Genomic DNA, 26,039 nt, shown 5'->3' with positions numbered 1-26,039 from the left:
TTAATTATTTACGTATCAGAAATAGGATCTAATTACATGTGCAAGAACGTAACGCACATTTGTTAATATCGGACCAGGAATTGACGGCAATATAGTATCAACATAGAATAATAATCTGATTTAAGATCTAGAGTCTTTAATTGTACCCATCAAAATATGGCGGGACCGTGAGTCTATGGTATTTCCGCCGGTTTTGTAACTATAGTAAGACATTACAAGATGGCGCCCATGCGAACAGCTATAAATTGACACTTCAAGATGGCACCCGTGCTGACTGCCAAAGTGGGAACGCTTCGAAAACACAAAAGGTGAGTACGGTGAAATGATCGTAACTTTAGGAAACTTATTAGGGTAGATTTGGATTTCATGAGTGTACCCTCTTTTCTTTACTAGACACGGACTCGTGTTGAGGACACTCAAAAATATAGAAGCTACTAGAAGATGAAATAATATGGGTACACACGGATACTGATACGTAAGGTGAGACATATATAGTTGATATATATAGCCGTTTGTCGACACTCTGTTTCAGCCGTTACATGTCTAACCAATAGTACTGACAGCGATGTCAATTCACTTTAGGAATTTACTCGATCTATTCCCAGACACTTGGATGGTATTTAACTTGGAACCGAATACTATGGGAACATTTATATACGTTTGAAATTAACTACAAAAATATTTTACGAATTGGTGAGTGCAATTATCGGTCTTTTTATACTAAAACGGATTAGATCTGACTTCAACTGGTTAGTACTTAACCTAATAAGCAATGAGTATTTAGCATTGACAGCACTATATATTAACTTTACCTATAGGATTTGGCATATACGAGGCAAACTACAAAAATAAGACGATATCTGATATCTATCAAATATACCACGTGTGGACAATTTGAGCTTAAACATCCATCTCAAAATAGGTGAGTCACTGACTAGAGATTTATTATTACAAGTTGGAGAACCTGTTACCTATGGGTGTTATCGGGGACCACAGCCTTATGCCCTGTACTCTTTACTTATGACTCATATGAAATTAGAGCCGGGAATGCTTTGAAATGTAAATTGTTCATATCAAGCAATGTGGAGATCATGTTTTTGGCGTACATGTTCCTTCTTTATGAAATCGAGTGTGTAAATACTTGTAACTATATATTTTACCTTAGTTAAGGTTAAAGAAGTAATTTTCAGGTGAATTAATGTATAATGTGGAAAAATGTACAAACTGGTTTGCTTTGCAATTTTGAATTTGTGTTAATTAAGACTGATTGTAAGTATTTGGGTTGCAGCCCTGAAGAAGTCAATTTGTCCTATACGGACTTGACGAAACACGTGTTGGCTGCGAGTTATCGTTGATGGAAACTGAATTGAATTTGAAGGAAGATTGGACATTAAAAGGAATAGTGAAAACTATATAAAGACTCTATGATATTTGATTGAGTGCTCGGAGGAATACAGTGATTGTTTGGACCATTGGTTTGTCTTGGAGGCTGTGGTAACCAGTCCCCCACCTCTTCCTGAGCACCGCTGTTACGTGTTGTTTGACTACATATACCTGGACTTTGTGCTGTGCGCTCTTATAAGCTGTTACCATTGTTTGCTGTAACAATGGCAGGTTGTTGGATTTATCAATACAATTATCCTAAGTCCTTGAACACTCTCTTTATTTAGTTCCTGGCAATATGTATGCATTTATAAACTATTGCCATGTTATCCTATGGGGCTCGACATTTACAATGTAGAACTTCAGGGTTCAATTTCAACATCATCAGGGCATTTAAAACATTATTTATAAGGACCCTCTTTACAGCTACATTACCCCTCAACCCTTTAAAACCTAGGGGAGAATGTAGGCGCCCTGCATATGCACAAATAATGTAGATCCTCAGCACCAAAGTAGATTTTGGGAAGCACTTTTCTTCCATGGGGGAACTGAAATGTGCACTTTCTATATCCTACGGGCATTTAAGTCATAAATTCTAAGGACACTTCTTATAGTGACATAATTCCCCCTCCCGTGTTCAATATCAGTTTTTAAGTGCCCCTGCCACCAAAGTCGAGTTTGAGCACAATGTACATTTAAAAGCAGTGATGCAACAGAGGGATGCATTTAAAATGACTTTAGGTTCTCAGCAGTGCACACATGCAAGTGCAGAAACTGCTTCTGGCCTCTAAACTGTGATGCCCTATTTTGTACTAGGTACTTAAAGGTAGTTGCAGTCCCACTACCCAATTATGTATGAGGGACGTATAGGGTAGGTAATGCCTATTATAAGTATACCCTCATATATAGAGTACCCTCATGTATGTATGTGTTGTCACTTTGTTTTCACCATAGCACTGGTCCTGGGCCTGCCTAGCAGATTCCAGGATACAGTCATAGTCAGTTACCACCAGTGCCAGTCAGAAAAAAAATGGGGGTTCACAGGACACACAGGATGACTTTGCAACATGCCATCTAAGCAGTATCCCACCCTCTCACAGCAGCAGGTTTTGCTTCTCATTCAACTTAATATAGGGAGTTAGTTTCCTCTTCTACTCTGCATTATTATTACTCTATATTACTGCTAGTCTTCGGCTCACCAATTCACTCCTGAAAAGATACTGCTTCATCATTTACTGCCCCATTTGTCCGTTTTGGCAAACCATTTGGCGATTTTTGTTTGGTTACTTCTAGTTATAAAGCAAACAGAAGATTTGCTTATGTAATTCCACAAAATGTGCACTGTTCTTCTATTTCTTCTCTTGTGGCAAAACAATCTGCCAAATGACCTGTCATCTTCAAAGTCATATATATATTTAAAGTGCCAGTACCAGAAAACATCCTCAATATAATGTTTATGGGTAAGGAAACTCTAGGCTAAAACTGAAGAGCTGTGTGTTTTCGTGTGCTGCTTACCTCATTGGCACAGGAAATGTTACTGAAGCCACTTCCTGTGATTGTTATTGGATCTAAGGCTGTGCCCATGGATGGAGTGATGCCGGTGATGGAAGCAGAGTAGCAATTTGAAAACTCGAAAAAGATGACATTTTCACTTGAATTTCCATTCGGGAGCTGACTGCATTCAGGTTCCTGGGCCCTGCAGTCTTCTGCCGAACGTAGCCTGACAGCTGGGGCAGGATCTGAGGAGAAAAAAATACCTTGGCTTAAACGCTGAATGATTACCTTGGACTTGAAGCATGAAGTGTAACTGAAAGTTTAGACAATTGTCAAGAGAAATCCTAATTTGCTGGTCATCTGTGGGTAATCTCAGCAGCACTGCGGGTAAGTATAGCTGTTAGAAGTATGAAATTGGGTCCACTGGTTGCTACCAGCACTGGAAAATACTGTGCAAAATAAAGAGAAGACTGGTTAAAGAGAAGACTATTGGAAAACATGTTTTTATGCATCTTGAGCAGTGAATAAATGACTTCACGGTGAACGAAAATAAACTATTGGTCAATTGGTGATAACAGAATATTTTCATTCACTGAGTCACGCAGTGCAGTCTCAGTAGGAGGAGGCAGAGCTCGTGTTTCATTCAGCACAAGACGCTGTATGTCGTCACGTCGCGTCATTATGTTCACTGAATACACACATCGAGCACTGTGGTACCTGTGGCACCTGTTATGACGTTTAAACCTGATATGAGTAGTACAAAGCTTACCTTATTTTGGGCAGTAAATTGCGACATTTTCAGACAGTTTAACTTATTGAATTGTGGAAAGCCGGTTGATTTTTACAGCCAGAGAGAATATGGCGCAACGAATGTTATCACTAAGCATGCTTTTTCCTCTTTTACATTCGACAGTCTTTTACCGCTAGCAGATGTGTCAAATACAGGGGTGGTGTTTATACTACTCAATCTGTAGATCTAATCGAGATCTAGGGGCATATTATCAAGGGAGTTTATCTCAGCTTTTTTGGCTTTAAAAGCCAAGAAAGCGGAGATAAAATTATCTCCCTATTACCTAGCTGTCCTTAACACCAGTTAGCGACAGCTAGTAGGAGATAACGACCATCTTGGGCCCCACTTTGCATGTCAGTGATATTTATCACTAATGACATGCAAAGTGGGCGTGCCAAGATGTTAGCGACTGGAAACAGTCGCTAACATCGCTATCTCCTATTACCAACTTATGGAGATATTCGCGCTAAGCGGGAATATCTCCAAAAGCTAACACCTGCCCTGAGCAGTTCTTAGCCATGTTATCCAATGGGAGGTAGATAACATGGCTAAGAGCATTAGCTCGGTAATGCATGAATATCGCTGCCTTTTCAGCGATATTCATGCATTGCGGCCGATTTTTATCGCATTTGCGATAAACCTTGGTAATACCAAGGTTTATCTGCGATAAAAATCGCCGCAGCTCAGCTGTACATTTTTGTCTCTAACCAAGCAATAGCGATAATTATCGCTATTGCTTGGTAATATGTCCCCTAATGTTTTAAAATCAACATATCTCCCTTCATTTCCTTTAGTAGCTACGCATCTCTCAAAAGTAGGCACAGGCTGGCGCTATTATTCCATGCATTTGAACTTGTGAAATGCAAATGACTGGAGGAAATGCATGCACCACGGATGTATGACGTTACAACGCATGCTTTTACAATGCATGCATGTACAACGCGTTTTTTACAACGCATGCCTTTACAACGCATAATGCTTTGGGGTGCTGGATAGTGAATAGTTTAATTCCTGCACATAAACAATCTTTTCCCCCAATGGTGCAGGAGTGCCTGCAAAACTACTTGGCAGATGCAATTAGCGCCAGCGCAGGTGAAGTAGAAGGCTGCTCCGTATTTTTGTAAATAAGGTGCAGCTCTGCGTTTCTCAAGTGGCAGAGAGTGACTTTAAGCCAACCAAACTAACAAGGTGCTCCTTCACTTAGGGCCTCATTATGATGATGTTTGGACAGGCTCTGAAAGGCATTCAGATTTTCCTAACCCGATTTGAAACTCAAGTTTCCAACCGACCAATTATGATATAAGGTAACCATTTGGTCTTTCCGACTCGGTTACGACTTGCATTCGGAGAAACCGAGTCGGTCAGATCCTAACCGTACAGGTCTATGGACAGGATTTCCGACTGGCATACTATGATGTCGGATTCGGACAGCTTTTCTGACTCAGTTTGTCCGACACAGAACTGCTGTCGCAAACTGAATTTGGGGGGGCCGTAGCAGGCCCCCCTTCACCAGGAGGCCTCCGGTTGGGGCCCGTGGAGGTACCCATAGGACCCTCTTTACAACCATGCACGGTGTGGCAGACACCATGGGGTGCCCGCCGCAGGGTGCACGGTTTTCCGCAACCACTCCAGTGGGAACCTGTGTAGTCGGTCAGAACACAAGCTCCCATTGAAGTCAATGGGAGTAAGATCGAAGGTGTTTGGAACCATTTTAATCTGTCTATTGAAGTCCCCGAACCAGAGTCTGGCCTCATTACGATGTTTGTCGGAAAGCATTCCAACTGACATCATAACGAGGCCCTTAATTGTGAATATGCCCCTAAATTGTAAAACCTCTCTTTCTTGAAACAGAAACTATCATACAATGATCAATGAACAAGGCAACAAACCTAATGATAACTGTTTTATAACATATGAAATAAGCACCTATCTACCAACCGAGGATAGGATAATTGGAACATCTAAAATCAGAATTACCTGGATTATGTAGCGCCTCTTGTCCCCCTACTCGAACATGCAGTTGAGCTTTTCTTTCAGGCACTGGCAGCACTGTGACTCTCCCTTGCAGAGAAATGCCGATGAAATTACTGATACTGCCGCTGCTGTAGTAGTACACGCCAGGAGAAGTGAACTGGTATGAAAATGCACCTGGAAAATGATTGTGAGTTTACAATTGAGCACCTATTGACAAGAAAATGGCATTTGCATTATGTATTATGTGGCAAACACTGCCTACACCTCCCCATTTAAATGTTGGTAGATTAAACCTGATTAAATTTACTGGGGGACAAATGTCCTGCATATTCTGATACATGCAGAATTTTTCAAGAAATACTCAATTTTTCTTAAGAGTATTCAAAATAGGAGGTAATTACCTCACTCAGTAATACCTCATCCCTGAGCAATAGTATTTCCTGAGTGCATAAAAATACGGCCCCTTTCCAGCTATAATTCGGGCTTAAGATAGAAAATACTAAATTATTTTCTTGATATGACAATAGTTCTAAAAGACTTTCATTCTGTCCTATAGTGTAGAGGTGCCAGGTTGCACAATGCTGTGTAGTATAGATAACCTAAATGCACATTGTAGGTCTAGTGGGACCAAATCTATACCAGATTTTAATGATACTCATTGAATATATAAATGATTTCCATGGAGACATATTTCCCTTGACCTTTCAAATATGTAATATCCCAAAAACCTGGCACGATCCAGCTGTTTTGAAACTGCGATGGATGTGGGTAACATATAAAGCATTAAGAGCACATTGACTGGTAACTGCCTTGAATTCCTGGCTTTATCAAGGCTTCTGGGTATTGAGGCCTCGGAGTTTCTACACAGGTTAGGCCAGGTGTCTTGTCCAAGGTGTCTTAGTTGGGTTGAAGGCTTCAGTTTTGCTTCTGTATGCATGAGCGTTTGCTCATTACCTCATGTAGATGTGTGACAGGTGGGGGGAAGAGTTGAAGAGACCTCTCTTTGATAATTAGTTTCATTGGCATTAAGTTGCCTGGTAGCATGAAAAGACATAAAGTCATGAAACAGAGTTTTACTCTAAGCCTCCTGCTTCATGAACAATTGATGTCCAACAAAGCATTATGCTTTAGGAGACAAAGGTCCTTAGCTTATCAAAATAAAAAGTGTGAATGAAATATAGGCCATAATAGGAAACTATATTTGTCCTCTGTCCAGCCGGACAGGGTATTTATTAACCACAATGAATAAACACTTGTATAAATGATTTTAGGCACAGTCCTGTACCTTACTCATGAAGGACACACGACACATAAGAGAAAATAAGAAGGAAATAGAAAAAAGATTTTATTTTTACAGTCAATGAAAGAGCAGTCCTGGCCACTTTTGAATGTTAAATTAAAGTGTTTGCCAGACAGCACTAGGCACAACTAAAGTAAAACACAATGGTTAGGTTGTGATGTGAAAGCACTATATGAAGTCGATGTTTTGATCCCTTTTTGCTCTAATTACACAGGATCATCATCAGGACTAAAATTGACAACATTTGCCTGCCTGAAATTGTGATACAACCGCCTGTTGTGGAGGAAGAGGGGAAAAGAGAAGAAGAAAAAAATGGAAAAGGGTAGCCAGTGGCTGAATTAAAAGGTGATACTTCAACAAGTCAGACTGTCCAACTACTTTGTACATTTATTCGGAATCGGCTTAGCGTGTTCTATTCAGTGTCTGAAAACAGGATGAATGTACTGGGCTTTCATAACCGAGTGCGTTAGTGACTGGTGCCAATACATTGAATCTTCAAATACAGAACGTCTTTAGTGGGATTTAAGAGACCACATGAGAGATAGAGGTACAAATTCTTATCAACTGAAAGTAAAGTCTATGAGATTCCATTATAAACTTTAATTTTGATTTTTCGGCGACCTTCGAGTGACCAAGCATACGTGTGCATTCATACTGTGTTCTGGGGCAGAGAAGGTGCTGTGTGGTACCTAAAAACTTTGGGAGAAGTTATTGTCTTACCCAAGTATGGGCTCGTTCTACCTAAAAAAATCTTGGGAGAAGTTATTATCTTACCCAAGTTTGGGCTTGTTCTGTCTAGAACGGATGGCGTGCCCGCCTGCAGATGTGGCTGACAGCACGATTATGTTAATCTCAGGGCGAAGGGGGTCTACCTGGGGGGGGGAGAGGTGCCCATTAGGTACTGACACTCCTAGGAACGGTTCTAGAGGTGTGCTGGAAGCGATTTTTACCTGATGTTCAGGAACTGAGGATCCGCACATTTGTGGTTGGACTCAAAGGACTGAGTATTTGCCACCAAGAGTTTTCTGAAATCCGGGAAATATGAAGAACGGGATATATAAATTACTTAAATTTAAGTTAAAATTAGGCGTAATCATGCAAGCCGGTTACTGTGACCAATGAATTACCGGGAATTACCTGTGGTACAATGTCCTAGTTTAAGGCAGTATACGTGGAACTGCAGGATCCGATTTGGTTTCAGAGCCTAGTGCAGAAAGGGGACATGAACTCTAAATTACAAAAAGTTCTTTTTAAATATTGTGGCATGTGCGCGGTGCACTGAGGGTTGTGGCTTTTACCTTGGTAGTACAGGAACTACATTGTAATAGGTGTTCTGGTGGCCAGGGGAGCGATGTCCTATATGTTAAACACAATATCCGTCGATGGGATGTCGACGCCGCGTCTAAAACAGACATGGGCAAGGGAACGGGGTCACGAGGAATACTATTTGGAAATATCGCAATTGTGCGGTTTTAGACACAGAGGGTTGTGGCGCTTACCTTGGTAGTGCAATGACTATGTGGCCGTTGGTGTTCTGGGGGCCGGGGGAGCGATGTCCTATCCGACCATTGCTTCAGTTGCAATGAGGCTCAATGGGGTGCTCATTTTGTCTGGGGCAACGTGAAAATGGAAATAGAAAGAGTCCAATCTGTGGCGGCCAATCTGTGGCGGCCATATTGGAACGGATCTTTCCTACGTAATCCTTAATGTGGATTAGTCATATTGCACAGCCTTTATGGCGTCAAGTAGCTGGTGGTCTTTAAGATGTCCGATTAACCGGGCTTGCAGGTGAAGTAATGCGAGATTACTTCGAAGGCTAATGTACAGTGCAAGTGGTTGGGACAAGGTGCTTACATATTACATGAGTGAAAGTGCGTTCTGTGACATTCAATACATTTAGAGATTATATACAACATAGATTTTAATTTCCAAATTGCCAGGACAGTATAGGTTAAAATGTTCAAGTAGTACAATGCAAACAGGTCAAAGTCTCTCGGTTTGCTCGCTTCCAGCCCTGGAAGCACAGTCTGCAGGTCATACTAAGGTGGTCCAATCTTCTGCTCGATTAAGGCCATTCCTTATCGTATCAAATTGAATCATTGTCTTTAGTTCCTCTTTGTTGAGCATTTGGGCAATGTCACCTTCTCGGGCTGGCAACTTGTCCACTTTCAATATTGTCCATTTTATGTCATTTTCATTGTGCCCAACTTCCACGAAATGATCCACCAGTGGAGCATTAGTTGTTTTACATCTTACATGGCTCCTGTGCTGGCAAATGCGTGTCTTAGCTTTTTGTGTGGTCTGTCCCACATACAGTTTTGGACAGGGACATTGGATGGCATAAATTATATTTGAAGAATTACAATTTGAAAATTAGCGTCTTTTTACGTAGTGTCATTGTGAGTGAATTTCATGCCCTCCACCTTGTATTCACATACATTGCAACATACACATTTTACATGGCCTATGAGTGGTGGTAAGCCCCATACTGTGTCCAGAGAGGTTCCCTGTGGTGTCATTGTTAATGCTGCTCTTACAAGGTGGTCCTTTAGGTTTTTGCTCTTGCGGAATGCAAAGAGGGGTCTTTCAATGTTTATTGAGCCTGCATTAATTGTTGGCCAGTGTTTTATGATTGACCTTCTGATTTTGTTAGAAACGGGCGAGAAGGTTGTGAAGCATGCGATCCTATCTTTCTGGTCTTTGTCTTTTGGCGTCAGTAAAACCTCTCGTGGACAGTACCATGCTCGTTTCAGGGCCTGCCTGACTATTCTCCTTGGGTAGCCTCGATTTTTTAACTTATCGGAGAGAACTGCAGCCTCTCTAAAATAGTCAGTTTTCCAGGAACAGTTTCGTCTGATCCTGAGGAACTGAGAATATGGTAAGGAGTCCCTCAGGGCCCTGGGATGGTTACTTTTGTAGTATGAAAGCGTATTCCGCTCCGTAGGTTTTCTGAAAAGTCTGGTCAGAAGTTCACCTTCTGAGTGGTAGATGGTGAGGTCCAGAAATGCTATTGAGGCCTTGTCATGGCTTAGAGTAAATGTGAGCCCACAGCAATTATTATTGAGCCAATGTAAGAAACTGGTTAGCGTTTCATTGATCTGGTTCCAAATTAGGAAAATATATATCGCCTCCACATTTTGATACCTGAGTAGAAGGGATTAGATGGTGTCAGTATGGAACCTATTTCAATTTGGTCCATAAACAGTACGGCCAAGTTGGGGGCAAAAATAGCCCCCATGGATGTCCCCTTAATCTGCTGGAAATATGTGTTGTCAAAGAAAAAGAAATTTCTTGTTAGGCACAATTCCAGTAATTGGAGGATAAAAAGAGTGGGTACCCTGTGTGGGCGTTGACGCGTGTCTAGGATTTTCTGGATGACTAGTAATGCTGCAGTTTGTGGAATATTTGTGTATAACGATTCCACGTCTAACATGCAGAGTGTCTCATTGAGGGGGTCAAATTTGAGATGTTCCACCAAATTGATAATTGACATGCTATCTCTCACATAGCATGCCGTGGTTGGAACAAACTCCTTAATAAAGAGGAAGCTATATTCTTTTTTACTCAAGAAGCCTTCGCTGCAGGCTTGAGATGTCAGTTTGGTAATGATCTCTCGAATCTGTTTGGTGGGATTCCCAGGGAGTCTCTGGTAATGGTCAGGATTATTCAACTGGCGCATGATTTCGGCCTTATATGTTTCTGTTTCTTGAATAACAATCCCTCCCCCTTTCCTTTATTCAAGAAACAGAAACATATAAGGCCGAAATCATGCACCAGAATATAACTTTCTCAACATCAAATCCCCGAGATTACTGGTTATATATACACTCCCCAAGATTCACAAAAATCTAACAAGTCCACCTGGAAGGCCCATTGTATCTGCATGTGGCTCTGTCTTAGAACCCCTGGGAGCCTACGTGGACTTCTTTATTAAGGAGTTTATTCCAACCACGGCATGCTATGTGGGAGATAGCATGTCAATGATCAATTTGGTGGAACATCTCAAATTTGACCCCCTCAATGAGACACTCTGCACGTTAGACGTGGAATCGTTATACACAAATATTCCACATACTGCAGCATTACTAGTCATCCAGAAAATCCTAGACACGCGTCAATGCCCACACAGGATACCCACTCTTTTTATCCTCCAATTACTGGAATTGTGCCTAATGAGAAATTTCTTTTTCTTTGACAACACATATTTCCAGCAGATTAAGAAAACATCAATGTATATATATATATATATATAAAGAAAGTCCAAATCCTCAGCTCACTCGCGTTGTATAACACGCCACACGCTGATCAGAGGACAAGGACCCAAGGTATCCGCTGCTTGCTCACTCGACAAATGTGTGTTGCAAAGAGATGTGTTTTTAAAGTGACAGTGCAAGGTTCCTGAATCAAGTGATACAATCCTCAATAGATATAAATAAAAGACTTACATTTTTGTCTTAAGGATAAATAGCATAACTGTATAATACAAAACATTGTTTCACTATAATAGTAGATTGTACAGTTTAAATTATTGCAATAAATAAATAAAATTTATATTGGTTACGCGCTCATTGTAAAATACTGTACAGAGCATATACTGTCAATCTTTGTATATTAATCATTCATCTAATAGAGATGTAAACATTAAGTGCTAAAGTGCAAATTGGTGATTGAAAAATAAGACAAAGCAAGATGAATCATTTCTGCCATATATAAACTGGTCCTACTATCGCTCAAAAGATACGGCAATAACAATAAACCTATTTATAAAAAATATTTCATAGGTAAACCTCTGCATGTTGATATTGTTATATAATATTTTAAAACATATGTCCATGCATAGTTTTCATTTCATAGAATTATGTGCAAATAAGCTATATACAGACTTAGAAAATTGAAAAAAAACTTCTAGAAAAAACTTTGACATCTGATTCGGTTTCTATATATTCTGCTGATTGTTTCAATTCATACATGTGGTGGCAAATCCCGCACTTCTTGTCCTGAATCAATTCAAACTACTAAGGATCATAAAATTGATACCAAATCAAGATTTCTTGTCAACCTAAACTAATTTAAGCCGTTTTCATATGTATCACACGCATTGTGTTCACAAAGAGACCTAATGTTAGTCTAACTTAAATCGTGTTCGGCTCATTTCATAACAGGGGCTAAATATCAATCATTCAATATACTATATATATATATATATATTCACTGAAAAAAACATAGGTTTGACACCAGTTATAGTTAGCTGGAAATTTTACTGACATAAAACCATTGAAATTCCCACGTTATAGTTAGTTGGACTCACTATAACTTGCGCGCCTGCAATGCACTGCTGATGACGTCACATATTACATCACTCATGACATGGTCAGTGACATCACTCATGACATCACTGATGACACCATCCAGTGAATGTGTGTCTTTCTGAAAAATAAACATGTTTTGTTATGTATATGTAAAGGTCGATGGAAGAATACATGTTTAAATAAGTGTCTACATTTACTTTTTTTTTAAAATTGATTGATTAACTGGCTTATTAAGTGTATCTTAGTGAATACATATATTAGCGAATAATGTTTAAATGTTTAAATATATGTATCAGTGTTTCACTTTGTGTATAAGTGGCTGCGTGGGTTGGTGAGTAGCTACTTGTGTGTGTACATGGGGTATTAGATGTATTTTTTAGTATCAGTATGAGTGTCTGTATGGTTTGATGGGGGTATTACTTAGCACATAGATGCATCAATGACTGACTCACTGTTTGTATGTGTTTTGAAGACAGCATATGTGCAGTACTGCATGGGTGGATGAGTGTGTATATGTGTGTGTTAGTGAGTGAATGACTGTCTCACTAGTGCCTTTATCAGTAACTACATATTTTTTAATCTAGTATTGATGTATATAAGTGAGTATATGTGAGAGTGAGAGATTGTAAGAGCTCCTGTTTAAATAAGTGTGTGTTTCTATAATTGATTGTTTAAGAGAGTAAGTATGTGTAAGTTTCCTTAAAAGTAAGGTGGTAGTGTGTGTATAGCTGTATATGCAAATAAATGGATGTTCAATAGTTTATTTGCATGTGTGAGTATGTGTGTGAGTAACTTTTGGATGACTGTCGGTGTTTAACAGAATGTATAGGTGTTTCACTACGTATGATGAGTGAGTATTGGAAAGGGAAGACCACTCTGTCCCCCCAAACGTATGGATGGGTGCCCCGATCCCCCCGGGAAACCGTTGTGGGCGGGGGGCGTGTCTCGGCTGGTATGCCCAAAGCAGCACGCCCTTCCCGCCCAGAAGAAGTTGTCCTAGACACCCGCCCGGGAGTCCGCGCACGGATGGGCGTACCTGAGGTGGGCCCCCGCCCTCCCGCAGATGGATAAATAGAGAGGGAATCCAACGAAGCTTCCTCTTGTTCCAGTGCTCTGAAGGCTGCACCACTCGTCGATCGTGAGCCCTCGAAGGAACAAGCAGCAATTTTGAGAACTTGTAATCTTTGTGATTTCTCTTTCAGTGTCAGGGGTGTAGAGATCGAGTACCCTTGAGGATCAAGTCGGACGGAGTAACCGAAACCATGTCTGGCAAAAAAGCGGGAAAGAGCTCCGAGATGGAGAGGATGCTACGCACCTTGGTGAACCAAGTAGCGGTGATGGACCGGAAGATGGGTAAAGTGGACGAGCTCGGTCGGGGCTTAGCGGCCATCAAGAAGCAGATGGCGGCCCAGAACACTCCCTCGGGGCGGCCTAAAAAAGTCATAGGACCGGCCTTGCCGAATGTCACCCCAGGGGGTAAGGGTAAAAGGAATAAGGTTCCAGGGAGGTCCCAGTCCCAGAAGTGCCTCCATCGAGCCCGGGCGCAGACAGCCCAGTCGCGCCGGTAGATAGCCCGGTACCAGGTCCGGATGGGGGTTTACCAATCACCGTAGTGATAAGGCCGATTGGGGCTGACCAAATGCCCACTGAACTGGCCCTTCAGTTAGCAGCAGTGTTACCTTGGCTAAAGAAAGGAGCAGGGGGATCAGTGGCTGCGGGCAATCCGGCTGAAGAAGCCAGATTATTAATCGAGCAGTTGTGGCAGTCAAGAGATGCCGGGACAGCGAATGTACCTTTTGTTCCCCCGCAGGTGGCGAGGGGGGTCACGACGGACGGTCGGGGTACGACAATGGACACGGCTGAGAAGACGGCTGAACCCGGTAAGAGACCATTGCCATTGGTGGGGGAGAGTTCAGTACCTTCAAGGCGGGAAAGTTTATCGCAGCACATTCCTATGGCTACGAAAGAAATGATATGGGGAGATAAATATATCAACATATTTTCACTTTTGACTGACCATTGTGAGGTAGAATATGCAAAGACCCAGAAAGATTTGTGGCACCCCAGCGTATGGCGAGCCAAGATGGCGGAATTCAGGGTCGATGAGGCCATAGTGAACTGGGTCAGGGCCTTTTCTATTTTTACGGCAGTTATGGGTGAGCGTAAACCTGAAGTGTTGCCCGACTTATCATGTTATCAGAACAGGATCATGAATTTCTATGCAATGTACGGGGGAAATGAATGGAAGGGTTATGACGTTACCTTTAGAAAAGCAAAGGAGTTTAATGAGGCTTTGACATGGGATTGTCTGGACACAGTGTCATGGCATAACCAGCTTTCGCCGGGAGCGGCGGGTACGTCGGTACCAGGCACGAGCGTTTCAGGGACATTCCAACAGAAGCCGGCACAGCCCTTTCGTGCGAACGCCGGAGGGGAGCCGCATCCCAGGTCTTGCGGGAATGGAGGCAAGCGGGGGGTTTGTTGGGGATTCAACAAAGGAACCTGTAACAGGCCTCAAGGAACGTGTAAGTTCCAGCATGCTTGTTCGGGCTGTGGGAATTCCTCACACCCAGAAACTAGCTGTCGATCCAAGTCCAATGGTGCAGGAGGAAAGGGGGGATCCAAGCAGGATTGAGGTGGTGCCTTGGAAGCAAACATCTTCGCCCATTAATATGTTGGCTTTGACCCCCTGGCTGAACCGATACCCAGATCATGTATCGGCAGGGATTTTGAGGAATGGTTTTCTGTATGGCTTCAAAATCCCGGCGGGAAATTCTCGGGGGAGCCCCTTCTGTAGGAACCAACTGTCTATTCAGCACAACCCGGCAGTGGCTGCCAGAAAAATAGCAAAAGAAGTCAGCTTGGGGCAGGTAGCAGGGCCATTTGCCTGCCCGCCAGTTGCAGAATTTGTGTGTTCACCTTTAGGGGTGGTTCCAAAGAAAGACCCGGGGGAGTATAGATCCATCCACAATTTATCGGCCCCTAAAGGGGCCTCGGTAAATGAGGCTATTCACCCTGAGGTATGCTCAGTTAGATAGGCATCGTTCGATGATGCAGTCGTTCTGTTGAATCGCCTGGGCCCCGGTGCACTGTTGTCAAAATCAGACATCGAATCGGCATTCAGGTTGCTCCCGGTACACCCTCGGGACCAACGCTTGCTGGGATTAACGTTCCAGGGGAAATATTACATGGATAAATGTATGCCCATGGGTTGTTCAATTTCATTTGCCTATTTTGAAATTTGGAATGGGCGTTCACCGAGGCCACAGGGCATAGACAGGTGATGCACTATTTGGATGATTTCCTTTTTCTAGGTCCGGCGGGCACTCCGGAATGTGCGCAAACGCTGCAGGACTTCTGCAAACTCATGCGGGAGTTTGGGGTCCCATTGGCGCCAGGTAAGACGGTGGGGCCATCTACCTCACTGGAGTTTCTGGGGATTGAGCTGGACTCAGTGGAGGGGTGTTTCCGTCTGCCAATGGAGAAGGTGGCCAAGTTCAGGGCTTCCTTGATACAATGTCTTCGTAGGGACAAGGTAACCCTACATCAGTTACAACAGACAGTGGGTCAGCTTAATTTTGCCTTAAAAGTGATACCGATGGCTCGCCCCTTCTCACGTTCCATAGCTCAAGCTATGGTGGGCCTTAAAGAAGGACACCACCGCACTAGACTGTCGGCAGAGGTTCGCCAGGACATGCGCATCTGGTTAGCATTCCTGGCGGATTTCAACGTTCGAGTGGCATGGAACAGACCCCCAGCATCGTCTGACGAACTGGGCTTGTGGACTGACTTGGCTGGGAGTGTGGGATTTGGCGTGATCTTTGGTAACCGATGGTCGGCGCAAACTTGGCCGGCGTGGTGGCATTCAAGTGGCCTAACAGGTAACATTGGGTTCCTGGAGCTATTCCCCATTTGGGTGGCTCTGTTGGCATGGCCGGAAGACTTTAGGGACCGGTCAGTGGTGTTTTGGTCAGATAACATGACGGTGCTCGAGTGTATTAATCACCAGGACGGAAAGACCTTGTGGCAGCCAGTTTAGCGCCCAGGACGAGAAAAGCTTATGAAGGAGCGTTTCGTTCATACTGCGCCTTTTTAGGGCCGGTAGGGGGACATAGCTGGGGGCGGGAGGAATCCTTCCTCGGGTTTTTGGTGGCGCTTCATAAGGAAGGCCGATCGGCGGCAACCGCGAACAGATATAGGGCAGCCATATCATTCATGGCACAGCTCCACGGGATACGGGACCCGACGGGTTCCTTCTTAGTCAGGAAGGCGCTCCGCGGTTGGCAGCGCCTGGAAGGTTGCAGACAAGATAAAAGGCACCCGATTGGGTTAGACAGATTGTCCTTACTACTAGCTAAACTGGATGAGACATGCTCATCACCCAGCGAGGTAATTCTGTTCCGAGCGGCGTTCGCATTGGCATTCAATGGGGCCATGCGGGTAAGTGAACTCGTAGCAACTCGTAGCAAGGAACAAGAAGGATGTGGAAGGGGGTCTATGCAGGGATCATGTTCAATTACGGGGTGATTCTCTGTTGATCTCGATAGCCAGGTCCAAAACAGACCAGGAAGCTTTGGGGAATAGTGTGGTTCTGCAGCGCGCCCGAGGGAGCCCCAGTTGTCCCATAAGGTATTTAGAGGACTACCTGGCACAAAGGTCGACAACATGGGGGGGGGGCCATGCTTAGACACAAGGACGGCACCCCGTTGACGAGATTTCAGTTTCATTGTTTGCTGGCAATTACGGTTGCTGCGGCGGGCTTGAACCCGTGCGATTTCGGGACACACTCATTCAGAATAGGGGCCTCCTACTGAGGCTACGGCTCGGGGTCTGGGTATGGAGGAAGTGAAACAGTTAGGCCGTTGGTCCTCGAACTCTTTCAAGAGGTATGTGCGACTGCACATGTTGTAAAAGACTGATGAAATGCACTCGTGCTTGTTGTCTTTTGTTTGGATTACAGTTTCGCAAGCCTGTAACGCGGGTCGAAAATTGGGATCGGCCCAACACCAAAGGACCAGCGGGAAAGGATCGCCGACTGGAGATCAAGTGGTATGGGTCGTGGGCCACTCATACGTGAGGCGTGCCGGGGATATAATCAAGGTAGGTGACGCGATCCACGCATCTGACGAGTATGGGCTCAGAGTGTCCTTCCATGGTAAGGGAGGCCTCTGTTTTGACCAGTTTCAGAGCTATCTGGAGGAACTGTTAGGGCTGCAAAGGTCACCGCCATCTGTAATCATAGTGCATCTGGGAGGCAATGACTTGGTAAAGCTGGGAAGACGGGTATTGCTGGAGCACATATTGTCAGCAGTCAGTTGGTTGTCCAGGAGGCTTCCGGGGTGTACGATTGCTTGGTCCCACATGATTCCCAGAAGAGTCTGGCGGGGGGGGTCTGTCTGTGTCGGCGTTGAACCACTCGGTAAAGAGGGTCAACAACAAGATCGAGAAACTGTTTCGCTCTACTCACTTGCAAAGCATTCCTCATGGGTGTATCCGGGGTGATCACTATTATTTGAATGATGGGGTGCACCTGTCCAGGGCTGGGAATGAATTACTCATAGGATACTTCATAGCGTGGCTGAGGGCATTGAGGAGACATGACCTTTAGGAGGTGTGGGGGGGCCGGCTAGTCGGTCAACTATCCGGCCTGTGGCGGTAAGGTCATGATCGGTGAGCAGTGATTTCAAGGTCCCTAGGGGGGCGCCACCCAGTATGGATGGGAGCGCCCGGGGGTGGCGGCCATTGGCCCCTCCCATGGGGGGGCGGCACCCACTACGGATGGGTCGCCTAAGGGGAGACGGCCATAGGCCCCTCCCAGGGGGAGAAGGCTATATGCCCCTCCTACGAATTTCCCGGGGGCCGGATATCCGCTCCGGCGGAAGAGAGTGTGGGGAAGGGGGGGAGTCCACGCTGTCCTTCTTACGGATACCTCGCACGAGAACTCGGACGACCTTTAAGATGGCGTCGAGTGTAAGGGGGCCCCCACGACAAGGGAAGTTACAGTTGGCAGCGAGGGTAAAGTCCTCTGCGCATGCGCCACTCACACCGTGAGGGCAGGAATTTGGTAGGAGGGATCTGACACCGGTTAAGACCTTGCCGTTGGCCCTTAATGCTAGGATGTACAATTTTATTTTAGAATGGTATGCATTTTCAGGATGCTAGACTCGGCTAGGAAACCTTTGTATTAGAGGTTTTAAATTTTGTTTCATATTTTAATCAATACGGCCGGGGGGGTAACTCCCCCCCGCCTTCCAAAAGTTCAAACATGTGTCTGTCTCTTCCCATGGGGAATTGGTGTTGGGAGGGGGTGGCGGGCATCCCGGCCCATAATGTATGAGTGACTATATAGAACTGTTGGTGAATGAGTGGATGTATATATAGATGGTGGAATTACTGAATTGGTTGTTGTAACTGGTATGGGTATCTCCATTTTTTCGAAAATGTTAGTTTCTGTTTTTGAATATGTGTTCCAAGGGTTACATTACACTGAAAGGAGGTCTGTCAGTCTGTCACAAGGATGGTGTCATCAGTGATGTCATGAGTGATGTCACTGACCATGTCATGAGTGATGTAATATGTGACGTCATCAGCAGTGCATTGCAGGCGCGCAAGTTTTAGTGAGTCCAACTAACTATAATGTGGGAATTTCAATGGTTTTATGTCAGTAAAATTTCCAGCTAACTATAACTGGTGTCAAACCTATGGTTTTTTCAGTGAATTAAATAGGTTTTTTAAATGCTAATTCCTAACTATAACTAGCGCTTCTGGTGAGCGCACCGGTAAGCGCAGTCTTTTGGTGAGCATCCCGTTTGCGCTATTGCCGCGAACGAAAACATCATCGTGACGTATCGCGTAGCCGCGTCCACGTGATACGCACGGAGTAAGCGCACCCGGAAGCACTCGAGCGCATACGATCGCGCTACGTAAGCGCCCCGGGGCGTGTAGCGTAAGCGCGTCGGGCGCGTAGCGTAAGTGCGTCGGGTCATGTGACCTGAAAATAACACTTTTCATTGGTTCAAGACAGTTTTGTTTTCCAAATGATGAAAGCCCGGGTCATGTGACCTGAAAATAACACTTTTCATTGGTTCAGGACAGTTTTGTTTTCCAAATGATGAAAGCCCCCACCTTTTTTCCTCATTCTCACTTTTTACTTTGACTGAGGAAGACCTGTTTGCAGACCTATTTGTACCTATTTGTACTGAGAAATGGCTACAGTAGCAGCAGCAGCAGGAGCATCTCAACCATCACCACCACTACCACCACAAGGACCACCACAACACCACAGTGGTGGAGAAGTAGAAGAGGAGGAGGAGGAGGAGGAGAAGGAGAGGCGGTACCTGCCTGAAGATACTACCACCTATAAGCCTAAGGAGCACATTGTCTGGGAGTTTTTTAAAATCCCAAGGGGCCTCAAGAAAGTAAATGCGCCAAAGGTTACTTGTCTAATCTGTGGCACTGTACTTTCCAGGGGGAACCCTGCCAAAAAGTATTCTTTTGGCAACAACACCATGATTCGCCACATGCAACGCCGGCACCCAAGCAACTATGCTGAGGCAGAGGTCAGAGAACTGACCAGAAACCCTCCCCAATCTTCTCCCAGCACCTCCCAAAGTAAGCAACCCACTCCATCGGGTCCAGAGACAAGTGAGATGGTCCCAAACATCCAAACCCAGTTTGGATATTTCAAAATAGTTTGCAAATTTTGTGGAAGGACAATTTGCTACGGTGAGCAAAGTATTAAACTCATCAACCGTGCTAATGACAACCACAAGTGCCAAAACAAACCTTAATTTTTTCGTGATTTTTTTTGCTCCAGTTGAGCCGTTTACAATTCCCTGTTTTTTGTTTCTCTGCATAAAAATTCCCCCAAAAATATAAAATTGTTCATAAAAGCCAAAAAAAGTACAAAATGTTCCACAAAACAATAAAAAAATATAAAAATACAAAAAGAACTAAAAAAACAGTTCTTTTTAGATCTACCTCCAATTGATAAAAAAATGCTAAATTTTTTTAAAAATCTGTCATTCTTTTTTCCCCATGGTACGCTCCCCGGTACGCTCCCCGGTGCGCGTACCCGGCGCTTCCCCCATGCAAATCGAATATGGCCCCCATATCAAACCTAGGAGGTCAGGGGGGTCTACCCTGACCCCTTTTGGTCATTTCCCCTTTTGTTTTTGCCACCTCTTGTGTCTCGATCCTACTGAGACACAAGATGGCGGCCGCTCCAGACTGTTTGGAATGTTGACAGACACCCAAAAGCCAATCAGCATAATGATGCACAAATTAAGACAGTTTAGTCACTAACCCATGCACTCAGTGAGACATATTTAATCACTCACTCATACAGTCAGTCATGCACCTACTGAATCCTTCATCCAGACACTTATACATCCACTCATTCTTTAATATGTAAGACATATTTTAACTTTACAGAAACATACAGTCCCTGGATGTTGTCATCAGTTATGTCATCAGTGATGTCATTTGAGATGTCATCAGTGATGTCATCAGTGATGTCACTGACCATGTCATGAATGATGTAATATGTGACATCATCTGCAGTGGATTGCGGGTGCGCGATATATAGTTAGTGCAACTAACTATAAATGCGAATTTCAATGGTTTCGTGTGAGTAAAATAAGGTTTTGTAAATGCTAATTCCTAACTATTTATGGTCTATAACCCATGGTTTTTTTCAGTGAATTTTCAAGGTTTTGTAAATGCTAATTCCTAACTATATATGGTCTATAACCTTTGTTTTTTTTAATGAATTTCAATGGTTTTTTAATAGCAAATATCAAAAGCTTTAAAATGTCAAGTACGTGGTAGGTAAAAACATTTTCGTGTTTTAAAGATGGCCCTGGGCAACCGTGGAACTCGGACGCTTGACTGCTAGGGCATGGGCCCCATTCCCAAAAGAGTCCCCTCAGCCTTGAAGATTCTACTACAGTCACCGGGACCCCCGACTCCCGTAGACTTCCGGTGGGGAGCGACTGCCATGATTGCTCGCGGAATGGCCACGACGTAGCCACGAGATGGTGGTGCTCATGCTGACGCCAGCGTCAGTCTGAAACATCCAGAAACACTGTAGACTACCAATTCTATCACTTCCGGTGGAGCCCCAACGTGACCCGGTAGAGAAGAACTTGCTCTCCCCTCTTTGACTGATGATTCTTGTTGCCTGTCCCTTCTGTTGTCATTTAACAGAACTTTTTGGACTACTGAAAGAGGTTGTGTTCCGACCGCTGGTTGGTGGAGACATTTTGACTATATTCTGGACCTGCGTTGTTGCGTAATGCGTCATATGACGCGCTGCGTTAGCGCACCCGGAAGTGCTCCGGTGCGCGAGGCGCAGCTTCCCGGAAGCGATCCAGAGCGCGGCGCGCAGCGCGTAACGTAAGCATAACAGGTCAAGTGACTTGTTAATAAAACTTTTCATTGCTTCATTTTACTTTTGTTTTTCTAATGATGGAAGGCTTGGTCATATGACCTAAAAATAACACTTTTCATTGCTTTGGAACATTTTTTTTTCTTAAATGATGAAAGCCCCACCTTTTTTTTTCTCACTCTGACTTGTAAAGCAAAGGACCCAGATGCATTTACAGTTTATCACTAACAATGTTCCAGGCTAATGTATTTTCCCGGGAAATTTACAACTGTCCTGCAAGTAAAATATTCCTATTGCGAGAAAAAGGGCGCTTCTTCGTCCCATGAGGGAGCCGTTGAAGAAAAAAGGCTCGGCCTGCTGTCTTAGTCGCTGATAGGCATGAATATCGGATTCTTATCGATCACTTTATGTTGCAGGAGTGGAAAACACAACAGCCCTTGACCATTTATCTTTACTGCGTTCCTGCGTATTATACCTTTTAACCGTCATGTAATCGGGCTGCTTTATTTCACTTGCCTTTTACTGATTCGAAAACAGTGGCTATTATTCAAAACTTTACCAATCTAGGTACTACTACCATGTTTTGTTTTAAAAACCTTTATTGTGAAAATGTCAGTATACAAATACGGGCTTATAACCACGTGGGCAGGCCACGGAGCAAACTGGAATCGTATATGATGAGGGGACATTTACACTGTAAAAGAACGTAACGGGCGGGCCATTAGGTTGTAAGAACTAAGGTGTCTAACAGTTGCGGAATCAGTGGACGTACATTTTATAATTAAAGTACGACAGGGCCAGTTACAATAAAATTATCTAGATATACATTTGCGGGCAAGTACCATGGGTGACGTTAATTCGAACTTTCAATAGTACAGTAATCAATAACACATCAGAACTTAATATCAATAGGGATGTCCAAATGTTCAATCAGTACTCGTCCCCGCCCGCCATGTGCTTCAAAACTGCATACGTATCTCGTGATATCAAGGTTGGGCAACCAGTACACAACAAGGAGTTACGAGTCCCATTTATACCGGCGCCATTTTGGGCGAGGCCCGGCAGGTCCAGGATATAATCAAAATGTCTCCACCAACCAGCGGTCGGACCAGAACCCATTTCGGCAGTCCAAAAAGGTTCCGTTAAATGACAACAGAAGAGATAGGCAACAAGAACAATTAGTCAAAAGAGGGGACGCTTTCAGGAATGGGGCCCATGTCCTAGCAGGCAAGCGTCCGAGTTCCAAGGTGTCCCAGGGTCATTTTAGTGGACCAGGCCCAAATCCAAAGAGCCGGCCGCCATTTTGAGAGTCCTGTTGCAGCCGCCTATCGCTGCACCGCAAGAGTGGGTGCAATTCAGCTGGATGGTGGGCGAGACACTGTAGCCGCAAGAGCGGGGGGAACTCAGCTGGATGGCGGGTGAGGCACTGTGCCGCAAGAGCGGGCAGAACTCAACTGGACGGCGAGTGAAAAGCTAAGAGGCGCCCCACTGCAGATGAGGTGCCTCCAACTGGGGAGGCGGGAGAGGCCCGTTTGCGCCGCCTCCCCCCCCCCCCCCCTGGGCACCCCACGCCGACTTTCGGCGCAGCATTGTAGGATGGCCACACCAGTACAACAACTTGCTGGACACCACCTCGGTGCCATCCTGATCTTGGCGCGTTGTGCTGCCTTCGGCCTAGTGTAGCAGCAAGTGTGGGCGCAACTCAGCTGGACGGCGAGTGAAACGCTAAGGGGCGCCCCACTGCAGATGAGGTGCCTCCACCTGGGGAGGCGGGAGAGGCCCGTTTGCGCCGCCTCCCCCCCCCCCGGGCACCCCGCGCCGACTTTCGGCGCAGCATTGTAGGATGGCCACACCAGTACAACAACTTGCTGGACACCACCTCGGAGCCATCTGAGTCTCGGCGCGTTGTGCTGCCTTCTTCCTATTCGCACATCGGTACGCTACTGACGCCGCCTCACAGGCCAACGGATTTTGTAGGCTTTTTATAGCCCAAAGCCGCATAACAGGTCATGTGACTTGTTTATAAAACTTTTCATTGGTTCATTTTACTTTTGGTTTCCTAATGATGGAAAGCTTGATCATATGACCTAAAAATAATACTTTTCATTGGATTGAAACATTTTTGTTTCCCAAATGATGAAAGCCCCACCTTTTTTTTCCACTCGGCAATCCAAAAAGGTTCCGTTAGATAACAACAGAGGGGACAGGCAACAAGAACCATCAGTCAAAAGAGGGGAGGGCAAGTTCTTCCCTACCGGGTCACGTTGGGGCTCCACTGGAAGTCATCGAATTGGTAGTCTACAGTGTTTCTGGATGTTTCAGACTGAAGCTGGCATCAGCATGAGAGCACCACCATCTCGTGGCTCCGTCTTGGCCATTCCGCAAGCAATCATGGCAGCCGCTCCCCACCGGAAGCCTGCGGGAGTCGGGGGCCCGATGACTTTTGTAGAATCTTCAAGGCTGAGGGGACGCTTTCGAGAATGGGGCCCAAGCCGTAGCAGGCAAATGTCTGAGTTCAAATGTGTCCCAGGGTCATTTTAGTGGACCAGGCCCAAAACCGAAGAGCCGGCCGCCATTTTAAGAGTCCTGTGGCAGCCGCCTATCGCTGCACCGCAAGAGTGGGCGCAACTCAGCTGAATGGCGGATGAGGCACAGTGCCGCAAAAGTGGGCGCTAAACAACTGGATGGCGAGTGAAACGCCAAGGGGCGTCCCACTGCAGCAGAGGAGCCTCCACCTGGGGAGGCGGGGGAAGGCCCGTTCGTTCCACCTCCCCCCCCCGGGGCGCCCCATGCCGTTTTTCGGCTCAGCATTGTAGGATGGCCAGACCAGTGCAACAACTTACTGGACACCACTTGGGTGCCGTCCGGATCTCGGCGCGTTGTGCTGCCTTCGGCCTATTCGCACAACGGACCGCTACTGACTAAAAGACAAACCAAAGCAGCCCATTGTTGCTTTAAGATGGATGTTGCAGCAGGCTGCCATGTAAATAGTTGTTTAAATTTTTTTTTTTAACGTGTTTACTTTGTTGGAGCGTTGTATATATTTATAAGTTATTAAAGTGTTATAATCCTACTACTTTGTTGGAGTGCTATATATTTTTAATGTGACACATAATTGTGAAGACTTTGATGTACAAAAAGGCATCCCTGGAATCTTCCGCTTCAGGCTCGGTCCCACACACCCTTACAGTGAGAATCCCCTCCCCAACCACAATACAGGATAGTTATCAGATAGTAGGAACGCGTGTGGTGTGACGGATCTCATGGCGTGGGGGCCTTGAACTACTGTAACTCCTTTGAAGAGGGGTGATTCTTTACAGTTGGAGCCATAAACTACATCCGCATGGCTAGGTGATAGCCTGGGACCGGCCTGGACAATCAGACACAGAGGAAGAGGAGTGTCAGAGGGTGCGGTAGTGAATAGGGTGAAAGGGAGGTGTCGGGCGGGCACAGGGTGTGATTCTCAGGGAAAAGCAGCGCAGATGGGGGGAGGTTTATGGCCTATGCATGAGAGAGAGAGCGGGGGTGACCAGTGCGTGGGGGAGATGCTTGCGAGGGTGGGGAGCCATGCTGAGGATCGGCGGCGTGCAGAGAGTGGGTCTGGTTAAGGCATCTAAAATGGCTGCCGTACACGACAAAAGTGTGGCATTGTAAAAAAGGCAGGATGGCGCAGACAATGTTTATCAATACGGATTATTTTATAACAATTATTTTTAACAAAATATTTACTCGCAGTGACAAAATGGCGGTCAACACTTCCTGATTTCCTTCCAATCGAACGTCAACAGACGTCAAACAGCCAAAAAAAATAAAAACTGCTCACGCGCAGCCGCTGGAAGACATGTATCAACATATATGAGCATCCACAGCCACCCTCAGAAAACATAGGGGTTCAGGATACATCTCCCGTACGCCCTTATACCCATTTCTCACATTGTTTTTCCTCCATCTTGTAATTTAATTAAAACGAAACACAAAATGGCGAATTCCCGTTTCGCGACCCGGTTCGCGAACCGGGAAGTGCTTCTACCGCGAAAAATCTAATGTTTTTTATTTGCCCCACGGGACCCTTTAATAACCCCAACATCATTCCTAGGGGGCCAAGAGGGGTCTACCTTGCCCCCTATCAATAAATTCCCCCTTCATTTTTCTCCTCCTCTTGTCTCTCGATCCTACCGAGAGACAAGATGGCGGCCGTTCCGGACCGTTTAGAATGTTGACAGACACCGGAGAGCCAATCAGCTTCGCTTCGCAAAGTTCCGTAACGCGAAAAGTACGCGAACCGGAGCGCTACCCGGGACGCTGTCACAGATATATCTGTTTTTTAAAACGTTAATTTCTCAAAATCCACTGGAGCACATATATTGAGACCCAGCAAAGGCACATCGGGCTAACAGTCCC

The 26,039-nt window shown here is 44.9% G+C and overlaps 1 protein-coding gene across 1 annotated transcript in view; it reads right to left on the bottom strand.

The window, feature by feature from the left end:
- LOC147724582 (fibrocystin-L-like) overlaps nucleotides 1–26,039 on the bottom strand; it is a 2,246,326-nt gene that overhangs the window by 995,652 nt on the left and 1,224,635 nt on the right. Inside the window, exons 41-42 of the mRNA XM_086918063.1 lie at nucleotides 5,645–5,815; nucleotides 2,899–3,122 (exon numbers count right to left, since the gene is read on the bottom strand). Of these exons, the coding sequence (XP_086774189.1) occupies nucleotides 2,899–3,122; nucleotides 5,645–5,815 (395 nt within the window). The remainder of the gene's footprint in view (nucleotides 1–2,898; nucleotides 3,123–5,644; nucleotides 5,816–26,039) is intronic.

This window comes from Lissotriton vulgaris, chromosome 4_1 (genome assembly GCF_964263255.1).
Source record: "Lissotriton vulgaris chromosome 4_1, aLisVul1.2, whole genome shotgun sequence".
In the NCBI taxonomy this organism is placed as follows: Eukaryota; Metazoa; Chordata; class Amphibia; order Caudata; family Salamandridae; genus Lissotriton; species Lissotriton vulgaris.
The sequence above is the reverse complement of the archived record's forward strand: the minus strand, read 5'-3'. Positions and strand labels throughout refer to the sequence as shown.